At 40.0% G+C, this 15,455-nt stretch overlaps 1 protein-coding gene across 1 annotated transcript in view; it reads left to right on the top strand.

Annotated features, from left to right (window-relative positions):
* Positions 1 to 15,455, top strand: part of LOC134624478 (collagen alpha-6(IV) chain-like) — a 151,513-nt gene that overhangs the window by 75,773 nt on the left and 60,285 nt on the right. Inside the window, exon 3 of the mRNA XM_063469460.1 lies at positions 11,191 to 11,268. Within this exon, the coding sequence (XP_063325530.1) occupies positions 11,191 to 11,268 (78 nt within the window). The remainder of the gene's footprint in view (positions 1 to 11,190; positions 11,269 to 15,455) is intronic.

Here is a 15,455-nt window from a genome sequence, read left to right as displayed (position 1 = left end):
TGAAGCTGTACTGTCTGGCGCATTTTCAAATACATAAATAACAATACAATAAATATCAAATTGCATGCACTGTATTTGAGCTGTCAGTGAGCCAGACGGTTTCATGCTGGTATCTGAGGTGTTTCAGTTTATACCTGACGCTTGTCTTCATGATGCAGATGTCAGGAGTGAATGCTCACCTGCGTGCAGGGTTTCATATTTGGAAGGTTTCCAAACTCAATGCAACGTGATTGATGATGTGGACATCGTGGAGATTTAAATGTCAAATGTTTCCGTGACAGTGGAAGAGTTGGCTCCACCCTACCCCACCACTCCTCCTCCTCCTCCTCCTCCTCCACAGTTTTATGAAAATATTTTGTCCCTGCAAGCTTCATATTTTTATGGCTCAGTTGCTCACGTTAAATGTTGCTGCCTGTTTTTTCTCTATTATGTCATTATGGTGACTGTGGTAGGCAGGGTAGCACAGCACATATTTTTCAGGACATTTATCAGATTAAATGTCCCACCCAGTTTCTCGCTGACTTGATTTTTTTGGAGGACTTTCTGTCGATCGTCCTCAAGGAAGTGGAGAGATGTGGCAGTTTGTAGGAGCTTAGTTTACTTTGACTGAATCAAGCAAACCACAGCTGCATTCAGAGGTTAACATTAAATTGTTTCACAGCATTAACACAGTCCTAACAGGATTACTGATTGAGAAATGAAAAGGGGGGGAGTATCCCCATTATAATGATTATGTTGTTTAGCTGAAATCAGTAAAGGAAAAGCTCCTGATTATACTAAAAGTCAACTGTTTGTTAAAGAACCATATCTGTGGGATTTCTGTAGGTTTTAACCCTTTAGCACCAAACTGCGTCTGCTCTGCTGTTTTCCTTGTTGTTTTCTGCTAATTTTACTGTAGCAAAGACCAGCAAATAAAAAAATGCTGTAAAAAGCACACAAAACATAAAAGTTGTTGGAAAACTAAAGCTGACAAAACACGGTGGTGATGGCGGTGATTTGGGGGAGACAATAATGTGTAGATCTGAAAAGCTGCACGTGAAGAATCTATCGATATATTTTTGAGTTAAAAAATTAAAAACGGTGCAGAAAAAAATAGATGATTTAGGTAAACAGATGGATTCATAAATGCATGATTAGCATAACTTATTCATTCACCTATAATTTCACATATTACATGAAAATGAATAATTACACATTTGCTTTCATGGTTTGGAAAAATCTGGCACTTCTGAAACATCCTTAATCAGTGAGCGTGCTGTCAGAGTGAAACGGCTTCTCCCTTGTTTGGAGGTTAAGCGGTTTACTTTATTTGCAGCAGATGTCCGGTTTGGATCCGTCATAGTGTCACAAATTTCCGCTGGTTGTTATAGGTGACCTGTCTCGAACTGGGTGGCCCAGTGGAGGGGAACACACACTTACAGTAATACACGTGAGCTTGTGGACAAGTACACAAAGCTCTAAACACATTTAACCACACAAATACATCCATAGATCTGAGATCACCCCACACACGCATGCAGTGCAAATACGCACGGTTACATGCGTATTTGCCTTCTGTACATATATCCTCGTGCTCGAGTGCTTATATACAGTCTGTCACGCTTAGACATGACACGAACGCACACGCCATGACACATGCAGCGTGGAAATAAACAGTTGTAAATGGGGAACGCTGGAGGCCCAAACACAGCTGGTCGGTCTCCTGTGGTGCATGTCAGGGTCACAGATGGCGATGGAAAGAGGCAAAGGGAGGATGAGATGATGAAGGGAGAGGTGGAGTAAAACCTGAGAGATGTGCTGATAAAGAGAGAAAAGAAAAAGTTTATCATCCTCCATCTGCCTTTTCTTTTCTTTCTTTTTTTAACCCCTTTGCCTTTCTTTGTTTTTTAAGCAGCTTCTGATTCCTCTTGTTTTTCCAGTGAAATCATTCCTCAGCTTTCCACCCCGCTCAGCATTTTAACTTCTTTAAGCTGTACACAGACTGTATATAAAAGATGGGCAAAGATGGGCTCTGACATCAGCAAGTGGTTCATTATAGGGTCTGGATTTTAACATTTTGGCATAATCATCTTTGGCAGAGGTGACTTATTTCTGTATTTCTAAAAAAAATATTAAGTATGACGTTATCAGCTAATGCTAGCTAGCTTGGTTAGCGCATTGCATGCATAAACTGGATGGTTGCAACATAAAGAAAGAGATCACTGCTAATTAGAATTGTATTCATGTAAAGTGTTGCAAAGGCTTCTTTCACACTAGATATAAAAAAAAAACTGCACAGGTCACCTTGACTTGTAATTTCAACATCTCACATGTTTGGTTGGTCTTTGGCTAAACAGCAATCAAAAATTGTTCAGCTTGTTAAGTTTGAAGAAGGTCACTGGGCTCCATGCTACTTTCTTCTGTTTAACCCTTTAAGACCTACCATAGAACCAAGTCCGCCAGAGCTTATATTATATTTTTACATGCTGTAGTGCCATTTTTGGGAGCATTTCAAGTTGATATACATCAATACAAGCATTATAACCCAAATTTTAATAATATGTATGCATTAAGTGCATAGTAAGTACATAAATTGCAAAAAAAGTGCAATAAACTACAGAAAAATTGAAAATTGTTTTTGTTTTTTTAACATATATTTCTAGTTAGACAAATTTAAGAGGCTTATCCCTCAAAACTGTAAATACAAAAAAGTTACACAAAATAGTTTCCCACCACAGGAAATTTATTTTAAGTGTCTTCATAGTTTTATTTTTGAAATACACCAATTTTCATATACTGCAGGAAAAAACGAAAATAAATATTATGATGCAAATTTGCAAAAAAAAAGCATATGCATCAAAATAAACTATTTCCAGCAGTGCAATATGAGTCCTAAGCATCCCAGAAACGACACAGAAATTCATAAAGTCAAACATAACTTTTAAAAACACAAGTATAGGCTTATAAGCCCCTGGTGGTAAAAAAAAAAACTACATTTCCGCAAATGACGTCACTTCCGGTTTCGGGCAGGTCACGGCGGACATGCGATAGTTCCCGCTGATGGTAGTAGGAAGTGTTACGAACAGCTGATCGGATCGGCAAAGCGTGTTTCTGGAATATTATGTTTTTGTTGCTGCAATGTTATTTTTATGCAGTTTTTGCAAAGCTATATGTGGAAGGAAACCGTGATCTAGGACAAGTTGATGGCATAAGATGTAAGTACAACTCCTCCGGTTTCATATGCAAAAAAAATTATTGCGCTAGCTTAAGTGGTTGCAGTGCTACCGGGATTTAAAAATAGTTAAGCACAACGGAGCGTGCCCGCTCCGACCGGCTTTAAAGGGTTAATAGCATTGTTTTCTGGTGATTTCACAGTGATACATATACCCACAAGGTGTCCTTTGGTATTGGTGCCTTGGCGGACAGGCTGTGGAAATTCTGAACATTAAGAAATGATGTTACTCATGCCTTCCAGCATGCCTGGTAACGCCTTGGTGTTCCTCTGGCTGAGATGGAGTAGATGGATGGTCAGGTCTAGGCTTGCTGCTGTTGGCCCCATATCCACATAGCAGACAGGTCTGGCCCGGATCTGGTGTCAAGCTGGCACTGCTGGCTGACTTCTGGCATGGTAAGTGGTATGTCATCCAGATACGGGCCAGGCCTGGCATATATGGCTCTGTTTATGTGATGGCATGCCACATCTGGCCTGATTGTGGTTTGGTTTATGTGGGCCAGGCTCATAGAAAACAGGTCTTGCCCAGACCTGTCATCAAGCTGGCACTTCTGACTGACTGGTGTCATGGCAGGGTGTATGTCAACAAGATGTGGGTCAGGTCTGGCAATGATGGCACTATTTATGTTCCTATTTTCCTATTTTAGTTAGAAGACCCAAATGCCATGTTGCAGTACTATACTGCTATGGTAGCCAACGTTTCAAATGCAGGTTTGACAGGTTTGTGAGTGTACACTTTACCCAAAACCTAGAGAGGGTTTACTCATGTTTACCACTGTGTGGCTGTAGATCAACTCACCTACTGATCGGAAGGTTAGTGGTTCGATCCCTGGCTCCTCCAGTCTGCATGTCAAGAGTGTTAATGTCTATAAATGTAGTTAGGAAACACTGAGTTTAGAGAAAGTGTGTGATTGGGTGAATGTGGCATGTTGTGTAGAGCACTTTTAGTAATCCGGGAGAGTAGAAAAGTACTGTATAAGAATCAGTCCATTCACTGTCTGAACAGTGTTACTTTTGCACTATTATGTTCTGGCACATGTTGTTATTACACGGCTGGCTTGATTAAGGTACACATTAGGCTGACATCTGGGGCCAAAGCTAAAATTGTTCTGGGCCAGCACAGGGCCAACAGTGTGTCTACAACTGGCCCGTGGCTGCACACAACTTACACATTGCACACATACCGCAAAGAATGACGGCCCTTTGGTGGCCCAGATCAGGTTTGCCAGAGGTAATCCACACATGGGCCAGCACAGGACTACCAGTGTGTCTGCAACTGGCCTTGTGCTGGCCCATGTGTGGGCCACCTCTGGCAAACCACATCTGGCCCACCAAAGGGCCGTCATTCTTTGTGGTATGTGGGCCATGTGTAAGCACATTGTGTGGGCCAGATCCAGGCCATACCAATTTTGCTATGTGGGTATAAGTTGTAGAAAATTAATGGATGGATGTTTTATTATGGCACCAAAAACCACTTGATCAGCATTTGAAAAAACAAAACTGTGGTTTGGTTTGAAATATGGCTTACAAAATTGACCAAACATATTAAAAAATGGAACTAACCAAATATGCTTTAAAGTGACAACACGGGGGCCTGTACAAGCCACAAGTCACTAGGTCCATCATTGCACAGAGGCCAATATACACCTTGTGCCTCTGACATACCTGTGAAACTGCCACTTCCAATGGTTCAAATGGTTAAACACTTTCAGTTTTATAGTGTTTTAGAAGGTTATCATTTTATTTTTTATTTTTGCTCATATGCAGACTATTACCTTAATATGAACTGTTTAAGTGCTCACGCGTTCCAGTTGACAATCAAACCACCCCATCTTGTTAGAAGGAAGGAATTCTATAACATACAAAGCAAACAAAGGTCTATCGCCCCCCCCTTTTTAAAAAAAAAAAACAAAAAACAAAACAGCTACCTTGTTTTATCATGCATTGTTGTCTTACCCCTATAGCTTTAGAAGAGGCAATGTATATGATCTTAAGGGTAACCCTAGACTCAACTTTCTTCTGGATAACATCAGCAGATTCTATAGGAATGAAAAGGCAAGTCCAGACATCAGCCCCTACTCACGAGATGCGTCTCTCAGGTCCATGAAGAGCATGAGAGTAAAGACCCCCTGTCAGACATACACATACATTAAAAGTGTTTGGAAATTATTATTATTATTAATTATTAATTATTAGATTATTAAGTGAATATAAGTCAGAGTAGAAGTAAACACACAGTGTTGGATCCACGCAGATGATCATGAATAAACATGTTTAACAGTCTTTTGTGAGTAAACATTCGCAAATTGAAAGTTTCAGGCTTTTGTCTGGAGTGAGCTTGTTGTGTATTGTGACAGTTGTTGGATCTGACACTTGACCGTTGGAGGGGTTCTAGACCTGACACTTGACCACTAGTAAGCCTACTTTCAAGGATGCACTTCTGCTGCACCTGGGTCAGCAAAATGAAGGCAGCCATGTATTTAATTGGGCGCAATGCATGCCAAACAACTTCTTATTCTTTGTTTAATATACAGTGAGCACATGTTGCACATTTACTTGATGCTGAAAAGAATTTAGAGAGCTCATATGCTGTATACGATTACAATGAAACCTGATTACTGGGAGTAGATGGTTTCCACTAATGGACGTTTCAAGCAAGTCCAACACAAAGTCTCAGACCTTGTAATGTCCAAATCTCCCCTGGGATTAACAGTAGCACAAAACCCGCCCTCTGGGAGCTTCAGGGAATGAGTTTTCATGGCCAGGCAGCTCCTGTAGGAGTAATGTGTAGGTGGGCCAGTAGTTTTTAACACATCAGCTTCTCATGTTATGTTTCCCTTCTGTCTGTTTTACTTGCCTAACTGCCTTTGTATCAGTGTCCTTGTTACAAATTTGTTTCCCCTGCAGTTGGATGTAGTCTAAGTTTACTACATCCAACTGCATCCTACTGTAGCCTAAGTCCTGGACTGAAGTATTTCTTCTGTCCTGGAGATTTTTGAACTAAGAAGTTGTTCTTACCAGGAACTGCAACATATGGAGGACTGGTTCTTAGACCAGTCTTAGCTGGACTGCATAGCTGAACAAAGACTAAAACCTGCAGACCAAGATGCTGAAGTTAGAGTTCATTCTCCAGAGACTCACTGCAGAGGCAGCTGACTTTATTGTCCAGTGAAACATGCTCTCATTTGTCGAAAAGTCTAAGTCTGTGAGAAATGTTTGAGTTCCTTGAGAGTTAATTTTAACCCTGTAACACAAGAAAGCTTGCTTCTGCCTTCACTCCAGCAATGAAGTATCTTATGCTTTTATGTTGTCCAACAGCAGAAAGTGCTCAGCACGCCTTAAACACACGAGAGAACACAAGAGATGATCAAGTAGCATTCACATTGTGAAGGCAGGTTTCAGCTCATTGTCCTGATATCTTTACCTTTTCTATGAGATAATCTTAGCTGTCTGTAGCTCTGTATGTGTGTGTGTACTGTTCTGAGTTTCATAGTGAGGAAAATTTGACTGTTCCATCATGTTTAAAGGTCTCCTTTGACATTTATGTTTGAGCTTTAGGGTGTTGGGATTAGCAGTACAGTGTAATACCTGTGTCTGCATGTCCAAATGTACTCACGTGTTTCTGTTAACAGTAATTCTTCGCCGCGTGCACGTGACTATGTTTTGTCTCTCCGCGTTCACCGTTACGTCACTCGGCTTCTACTCTGAGTTTTTTCCCCCACTGATCTGCAGCTTAGCATCTGTTTGCACATATCATCCCTCATCTTTAAAGTCTGGGTGTGGACAGAGGGAAGTGAACAAGCACCAGTGCCCAAGCACATCTCCGCCCTGCTCAGGTGGAACCTGGATTAGAGCCCAGAAGTGAGGATCCCGGGGGCAAAACGAATCCGAATCAGTGCTCTCTCATTGGACAATACACCAGGAAGAATTTGTGGCTTGACAAAAGAAGGATAACAGACCCAAATCAAAAGTTGAAATCTGAGAACTGAGATGCACAGACTACTAATTAGCATCAAATCCGAAGTCTCTCCTTTGCTTTTCTTTCTTTTGCTATTATTTTCTAATTCCATAGATTTCCCGCCATGCTTACCTCTTTTCCTTTAAAAAGAAATCTTTAAAAGATTTCACTGCGAGTAGCAATAATGCTCCAAATCACTTGCTGTGCTTCTATTTTTAGCTTCTTGTCTCTTTAGCCTCTTTGCCAAAGGTTTAATCTGAGCACCCTCCCTATTTTTTTTGGTCTCCCCCCATTTCTATCCCACTTTTTCTCCATTTTTTTCTCCCTCTCTTGTTTCCCTCTCTGTTGCCCTCCTTCTGTCATTGTGATTAGACGAATAGAGGAGATCAGAGGGAATAAAAGCATGACCAGCACCAATGACCTTTCCCCTCCTTCTCTCTTTCTCTCTCCCTTCTCTGTGCCAAGCTCACTTTCTCATTGTTGTGAATTTTCCTCCACTTTTCTTTCTCTACAATCACACAATGCAGCAGCAGCAGTTGTAGTACTTGTAGGAGGTGAAGTTGGCAGTAGGATTCTTTGGTCTGTCCTTCTCTATTAATATTCTTTGCTAAAAAAATATTTATAAACTTTGTCTTCTAGAAAAAAATGCCTAATTCCAGGAATCTCTCTAGTTTATACTCAAAGAAATTTTAAAGTCATTTGGATTGGAACTTTTGAGCGAACCTCAACCTTGATTATTGCTGTCACAGTGTGGGGTCATATGATCTAGTACAGAACACACTTAAGCTCCACCCTGCACACTTTCAAACCCCATCACAACATATCCTCATCCACATCTGTCCTCTTCATCTCCATCAGATCTCAGCTGACATCTTTCTATCCGTCTCTCCTCTTCATGAGCAGTCAGTGAAATGTCAGCCAAGACCCCCGAGTTTGACCCTGGAGAGAGGTTCAAACAGCTGTTTCATATAGAGCATTTTTTCATGGGTTCACACAGAAACAATCAAGACTGCAAAACTTTATTTGAGCAGGTGACAAAATTTCAGGCATCATCAATAAATTCAGAGATCCACACGAGCACTCGCAGATTTCTTCTGTCTCATCATCGGATCCATCAGCACGGATGGATGTGTTTGGGTTTTTTGAAGTTTACAGAGGCTCGTCTAACTTAAGACTCATGGGTCAGCTTATAAAGGTTCTCTCTCTCTCTCTCTCTCTCTCACTGTCTCTCTCTGGCCGGCCTATAAACTCCAAAAGAGCCGTGTGATGTTCCATAGATAGCTCAGGAATGCCACCCAAAAGGTTAATCTGCAGTACACTTGGAGTTTATAAGCTGCAAAATAGACATGTTCAGGTCTGTGATGACCGGGGAGTCTCTATCATCTGATGCGTTGTTGTTCAGTGCCAACAAACTGACATGTAGTGAAGATTTTTTTAGTTTTTGGCCCTCTGAGGTTCACATCATCACAACTGAAAACCCCAACCCTAATTTTGGAGAAAGGCAAACTGGACTTTTCTGGGGAAACTGAACAGTTTTTCATGAGCAAAAGTTATCTTTGTTGCTTGACAATGCAATCTAATAGAAACAAAAGTGACATAATCTGATTGGATGGGATTAGAGTAAGGATTAAGGTTGGGGTCGTGACTGACGATGACCCAAAAAGTCAGACGGTTACGGTCAAGAATCAAACTTCATGTGTTTTTCTGCAAATTTCTGCAGATACTACAACATATAGACCAAATTATTTTTTTTACCATTAATATGTAACAGATATAATAAAATCAAAGTGTATGACTGAAGAGTTGAAGTTACGAATTTCTAGAAAGTAAATCTGCATCTGAACGTCTTTTCCTTCAGTATTTATAAGCAGTAAAAGATGTTTATCAGTGTTTCGTATTGCATGATCTTTGTTTCAGTTTTTGTAAGTTCATGTAGGATTCATATTCTTGAGCTTGAAATCCGTTCCAGTAGTGGATGTTCATATTACATATTACAAGTAATCCTTGTGACCTGAAAGGCTTTAGACTGCTCTGAATGATCAGTTTCAGACAGCTTTTAGACATCTTAGGCACACCAGCTACACCATTAGTCGGAGAGGGGCAGCCAATCAGAGGAAAGTTGTCTCAAGAGACAGGAGCTAAAACAGGTTGTTTCAGAGAGAGAATGGACTGCATCGAGGCCTGGTATAAGATAGAGAAGGATCAGTTTGAACTGTGAATCATGCAAAGCTACTCTAGGGCACTCCAAGAATAAAAATATGGCATTTAGAAATTTACACAAAAGGTCAACTTTAAAGTGAGATTGCTTGTTGAGGCCGCTGCTTGAACATTAAAATGAAACTTTATCTATTATAATTTAAATTTTTTCCATAAGGACCAAATCTCATATAGAAAAGCTCCCGTAAATGCAGATCACCAGAGGAGTGTTTTAGAGCTTTAGTGGCCGAACGTCATGCACACTGAACCTGTGTTGAGTGCAAATAAGCGAGCAAACACAAAACTCATTTGGAAGAAGAAGTCAATGCACACATCAAACATCATTACTGTATGAACTCTGTGTGAGCATGCTGCTTCTCTTACTGGCTGAGTTATGCTGACATGTGCTTCTCTCTGCTGCTGTTTCAGAACCATGAACAGCACTTTTAGTTGCATGCCCGATGGTTCTTCTCCTTAACCTGACCGTGTGAGCTCTCAACTGATACCATCACTGATAACATGATAAAAATAATCACAATAATAATGAAAAATACCCAACAAATGTTATAAAAAATCGGCAAACTCTCCCCATCATCAATCCCGAGAATCAGCACAACCCTAGCGTGCCGTCACATGGCGCAATAATAGTAATAATAACTGTTGAATCGGAAGTTTCTCTCACTGAAAGTGTTTCAGGCTTATTTGTACGCTGACATTAGATCAGATCTCAGATTGAACGCTGGTTTAACCTCTTAACCCCCAACGCCCCCAGATACGGGGGCAGAAGGCAGGAGATCGGTTAGGCGTTGGGGCTTAAGAGGTTAAAGCTGGTTTGTATTACAGTTGCGGTCACGTTGGGTTACTTTCAGGTTTGAGGTCACAGGGAGTTCAGTCTGGCCTTCTTTAATGCTCGGTGGCCATCAAAAAAAGGTTGTGTGAAGCTGTATCACACAGCGTCCTGGAAGCCATGTCATGCTTTGAAAAAGCAGTCCACTCTGATTATGACGGGCTGTTAGTTATGGAGTATAATTGATCATGCAAAACTGATAAATGCAGAGCCGCGCTTCTTTAAAAACATTGACCACACTTTGCATTTCATGTTGTGAGAACCTTTGAATCCACCCAATTCAGCATAAATTCAGGAAGCTTTATGAGCCAAGCCTTTAACATGCAGATTGGTACGTTTTGTTATTTAAGCGAATAACAAAGTTGGATTACGATTAGATTATTTTCATCCATAAAGCTTTCATTTATTCACTAATACAGACTCTCGTTTTTGCCAAACATGAAGCCTCGCCTCTGGCTGAGAAAGCAAACAGGTCACAATGACATTATGATGGCGCCCTGCAGAGTGAAGGGTTTCCCCATCACTGGTTCTGCAGTCTTGGTTCAGTTTTGGACAGTGCAGCTGGATAATAAACACCATACAGAATGCGATGGCACACATTGTGTTTGGAGAATACATAGAAAAATTCCTGCACTTCATCAAAAAGCACCTCTGACTTCTCTAAACCCACCTTAACAACTTTTGGCCTCTTTAAAATTACTGTAAATCTGTCCGTGTCTGGCTGCTGCTGCTGCAGCAAATATTCTCTATGTGACTCATTGCGTTGTTTACTCGGTCTGTGTTTGATTGTTGCCATATTTTTATCAAGGTGTTTGAAGTGGTGCTCTTGCAGCGGCGTGTTCAGTGTCATACTTTTATACCCCACAGTTCCACTAAAAGGAGGGAGAGGATGTCTCGCCCACTTTGGATAAACACCTGAAAGTTTGATCTAGAACATCTTGAATTTCTTTCTAATTTGTCACCTTTTTATTTCTTCAGGGTGGCAAGTTTGATGAGCCATGTGACGGCTTGGACTGCAGCAGAGGGTGCAGGTGCTTTCCAGAGAAAGGAAGCAGGGTGAGTGTTTCACAAGTTTTCAACTGTGTACTCTCCTCTGGAGTTCAGGGAAAATGCTTTCCATTTCATGTCCTCGTCACTTGTTTAAGTCCAATAACAACACCTGAGAAACTTGTTGCTTGGTTTTTAGGGATGTTTGAAAGAGTTCTACTTGGTAGCAAAGTCCGTGTTGAACCCAGTTTCTCAGATAGTCGATGGATCTGAGCGACCACTAGAGAAGTTCTTAGTTCAGCTAAACTCTTATTAGTAGATGTCCTTTTTTAATTTAAAATTTTATTATTAAAAACCGGCAACAAAGTAGTTTTAAAGTTACTCATGTACATGTACATTTCTCTGTACTTTGCTTCTAGAGAAAGATGTATGTGTTTCTAAAATTGATGGAATACGAACACATCAAAGTATCATCAGAAATTATAAGTTGCCTAAGACAGCTCAGACTGTGTTGAAGAATAAAGGTGGTCACACCAAATATTGTCTTTCAAGCGTGTTAAAATTGTAGAGCCTGTGTTTTCTCCCTTTTCCCTACTGCATTTCTATATGTTTATGCACCTAATTTGCTAGCAGTACATAAAGAAATGAGGGCTGGCTGAAGACTCTGGCACAGTTTTGCACAGTTTTGCAAAAAGAAAAAAACAACTTCAAATTTCACAGTTGTTCACTCGATGTTAGGAACTATTAAACACGCCTTTATTCATCTAGAGTCATCTTCGTTATCTTACTTAATCTTAATTTTGTTATCTGGCAGCTTTACAGTCACACAGAGGAGAGTTTATTGTACTGATAACTGCACTGATCCTCTTTGAGGTTTCAGTTAATTATGGTTTTTACTGTGAGGAAACAAGTACATTACCTTCATTTAATTAAGGAATAATTACCTCGAGGCTTCACTTCCAGGCCTTATCTCTCTCCATCGTACAGCTACATACATTAACGCCCAGAAACATTATCGCTATTTGACACATATCAAAGCGACGCCTGTATCAGACTGTGTAATGCAAGCTCCGACAGTCCTCATCTATAGCTGTAAATGTGGTTTCTCCAGAAGACGAATCAACGGGTAAACACGAAACAGCATGTGGCTCCAGGCGAGGAACTCATTTTCTCATCATCGCTACCATGAAATTAACAATAACATCCAAACAAAGGCTGGCAGAATATGATGGAATCAGCTCACTGATTAGTGGTGATGACACATACGCACAGTATATATCACCCGTCATCTGTTTGCACTTCAGTATCGAGCAAAAGAGCGGCTGACTCCTCTGATTTATGGCTGGAATTTAAGAGGAAAGTTTTAAATGTCAGTGTGATCCTGCTGGCCTCTAATAAATTACTGTACAAGGCTTTAAAGCTTCAGCATCATCGGGCCAGACGGGCGAGTGCTGTGAACAAACACGAACTCTCTAAAACAACAGAAGGTGGCGATATTAATGCTTTCAATACAAACTGCTGCTTTATTGGCAAGATTTAAAAATGAGTAAATCACAGTTGCTTCAGCAATAAAACATCAGCAATAATTTTAAATGTTGCTTTTGAGTCAGAATCAGTAATAAAGATAAAAATACCAGTAATCAGTATTTAAAATAATGCAGAGGAGCTTGTGTGCTGATCGACCTGCATTACACTCCAAGAACAGTCAGCGCCTGTGTGGCCTGAGAGACAAAACCCAGGCGAAAATGCATTTGGGAGTAGATTTACTAAAGTAAACCGAGTGTCAGCTTTAAAAAAAACTGTAAAAAACAAACAAACTGTACTGCCGGTATTTACAAAGACAGTGCAGTGATAAGATTGATGTAAGAGATGGGAACCTGTTGCATATATATTTCTGAGAGTTCTCATTTAAAAAAACAGGGAGGAAAATATTTAAATGAAGAGCACAAACTGATTTACTCATGTTTGCGACTCGCAGTTTTCTGCCAATTGTTTTGTTTTTTTGGGTTTTTTTGTGGTTAAACATTGAAATGAACTGCTTAGAAAACAGCACAACCACACCTATGAGCGCTGTTTGAGGATTACACACTATTTTACCCTGTTTTTTAAATCTTAGACTCTTGTCACTGCTCTTTGAGCTCTACTTTGTTCCAAATCAGTAACTGAAAGTGCACTAGAAGAAAGTGAAAGTGTCGTTTTATTAAACATTTTTTTTATTCCTCAGAAAAATTCAGAAAAGTTATCCTTGGATTTTCCCTCTCAGGCTACAAACTGGGTTGGTGATGGGTGAGGCCACCGGTATTACCCTTAAAATGAATCATGAAAAAAACAGTCGATCTATCCATAAGTCCATTTATCATCCATCCAAAAAACCATAAATCCATCCATCCATCCACTTCTGCAGAGGTCGTCTCCGGGTACTCTTGCTTCCTCCCACAGCCCAAAGACATAGATGTAGTCGGGTTGGGTTAATCGGTGAGTCTAAATTGTCCACAGGTGTGAGTGTGAGTGCAAATCAGTGAGCATAATCCAAATATTAAATAGTGAAACGCAGCAAAAATCCTTTTAGTAAAATTAAATAGGATTTGGTTGTTGCTGCTTATGTAAAAAAACCCTTTTTTATTATGTAAATCAGTGAATCATGCTCTTCAATAAAACAGCAAATTATTATTAGATCATTTCCAAAATAAAATCCCTGCTTAGACGTCCTGACTAAAGCCAGACTAACTGTAAGCTCGGTCTCTTTCAGCCTTTATCCAAACAGCAATTACTGTCTGACACAGCAGCCCTACACTTACTGCCTGCTAACTGTACACCACTTTAGGTAAATAACATAGTGACGAGTGTCGCCTTACCCGTAGGTAAATGTAGGTAAATGATACAGCTCAGGTAATGCCACCTACCTCTGCTCAGCCCCTCTGATAAGCCTAAATGACACAGCCGCTGTGTCTTTAACTGTTACTGTTGGGAGCTGTTTGAGCGGGAAGGTGCTCATTTGTCTCTTTTCAGTTTTACTTTTGTAGTTAGAGCTCAGAGAGCTCAGGCGTGCTCCCGATAACAGCCGTTAACGGATGCTCGACTGGGTTCTGTCAGCTGAAGTGTTGAACACAAAGTGAGGTTTAAAGGAGACTCGAGTTATGTCACAAAGGAAAGTTAGTCAAGAGAAATACTGTGATTTGCTTTTAAATCTCTGTTTTTAAACTTAAAGCAAACCAGTGCTCACAGACTTAAACATTAGCTGTTTGCTTTCAAGGTTGTTTCTCTATAAAGGAATTAAGGGAGCACATTTATGTTTTTGCCTTCAGTGAATGTTATTTATGTATGTATATGTATACAGTATCTAACAAATGATTAGACCACTAACTAAACCAAATGTTTATGTGACAGCTGCCCTAAATTAACTGTACTAGTAATTACCAAAATCGATTTTGAATGTTTCTGTAAGGGTTAATCCAGTAATATGTGCAACATCTGTAATTAAAGTTGTATTTTTAATGTAAAATATAATTATTATTGTAGCCGTGAATTTTTTAAATTCACTTAAAAAAAAGTAAAGACAGTGATTTTTTTGGTTGAGATGATGGTTACTTACTTAGATTGCTGGAAAAAAAAATTGTTTTAGCAGTCGATTGTACAGTGGCCCTGAGAGGCCAAACAGACTGCAACTTAAGAAAACACAAGCAATAAGAAAAACGCTGCAAAAGCACACAAAACACAATGGAAATAGGAAAAACGACAACGGAAATAGGAAAAAACAGATTTCCAAAAGCACAAGGGAAGTGTTTCTGGGGAGAGAATAACCCGACGGACCAGGAACCAAAATATGCTAAGAATTGCGCTGGGAGACACTTAAAAGAAGTGGAGGATCTATCGGTTTTGTGAGGAAAGAAAAGATGATCGGTAACTGTGTTAGCCTAACTATTAGCCTAAAAATCCGTCATCAGTATTATATGAATCATGATAAAACACGCCTACCATGTTTTGGGTTCCTGCAACTGGTCCGTCGGGTTATTGTCTCCCCAGAAACACTTCCCTTGTGCTTTTGGAAATCTGTTTTTTCCTATTTCTGTTTTGTTTTTTGTCCTGTTTCCGTTGTGTTTTGTGTGCTTTTGCAGTGTTTTTCTTATTGCTGGTGTTTTCTTAAGTTGCAGTCCGTTTGACCGTCCGTTTGACCGTACGATTGTTATGATTGATGAACTTCTGACTCCTCTGAGAAGTATTTTTGAGTTTTAAACAGGTTTTTGGCAAATTTCTAA

Source organism: Pelmatolapia mariae, linkage group LG3_W (genome assembly GCF_036321145.2).
Source record: "Pelmatolapia mariae isolate MD_Pm_ZW linkage group LG3_W, Pm_UMD_F_2, whole genome shotgun sequence".
Classification (NCBI taxonomy): Eukaryota; Metazoa; Chordata; class Actinopteri; order Cichliformes; family Cichlidae; genus Pelmatolapia; species Pelmatolapia mariae.
Note: the sequence above shows the minus strand (reverse complement) of the source record. Positions and strands in the feature narration are given on the sequence as shown.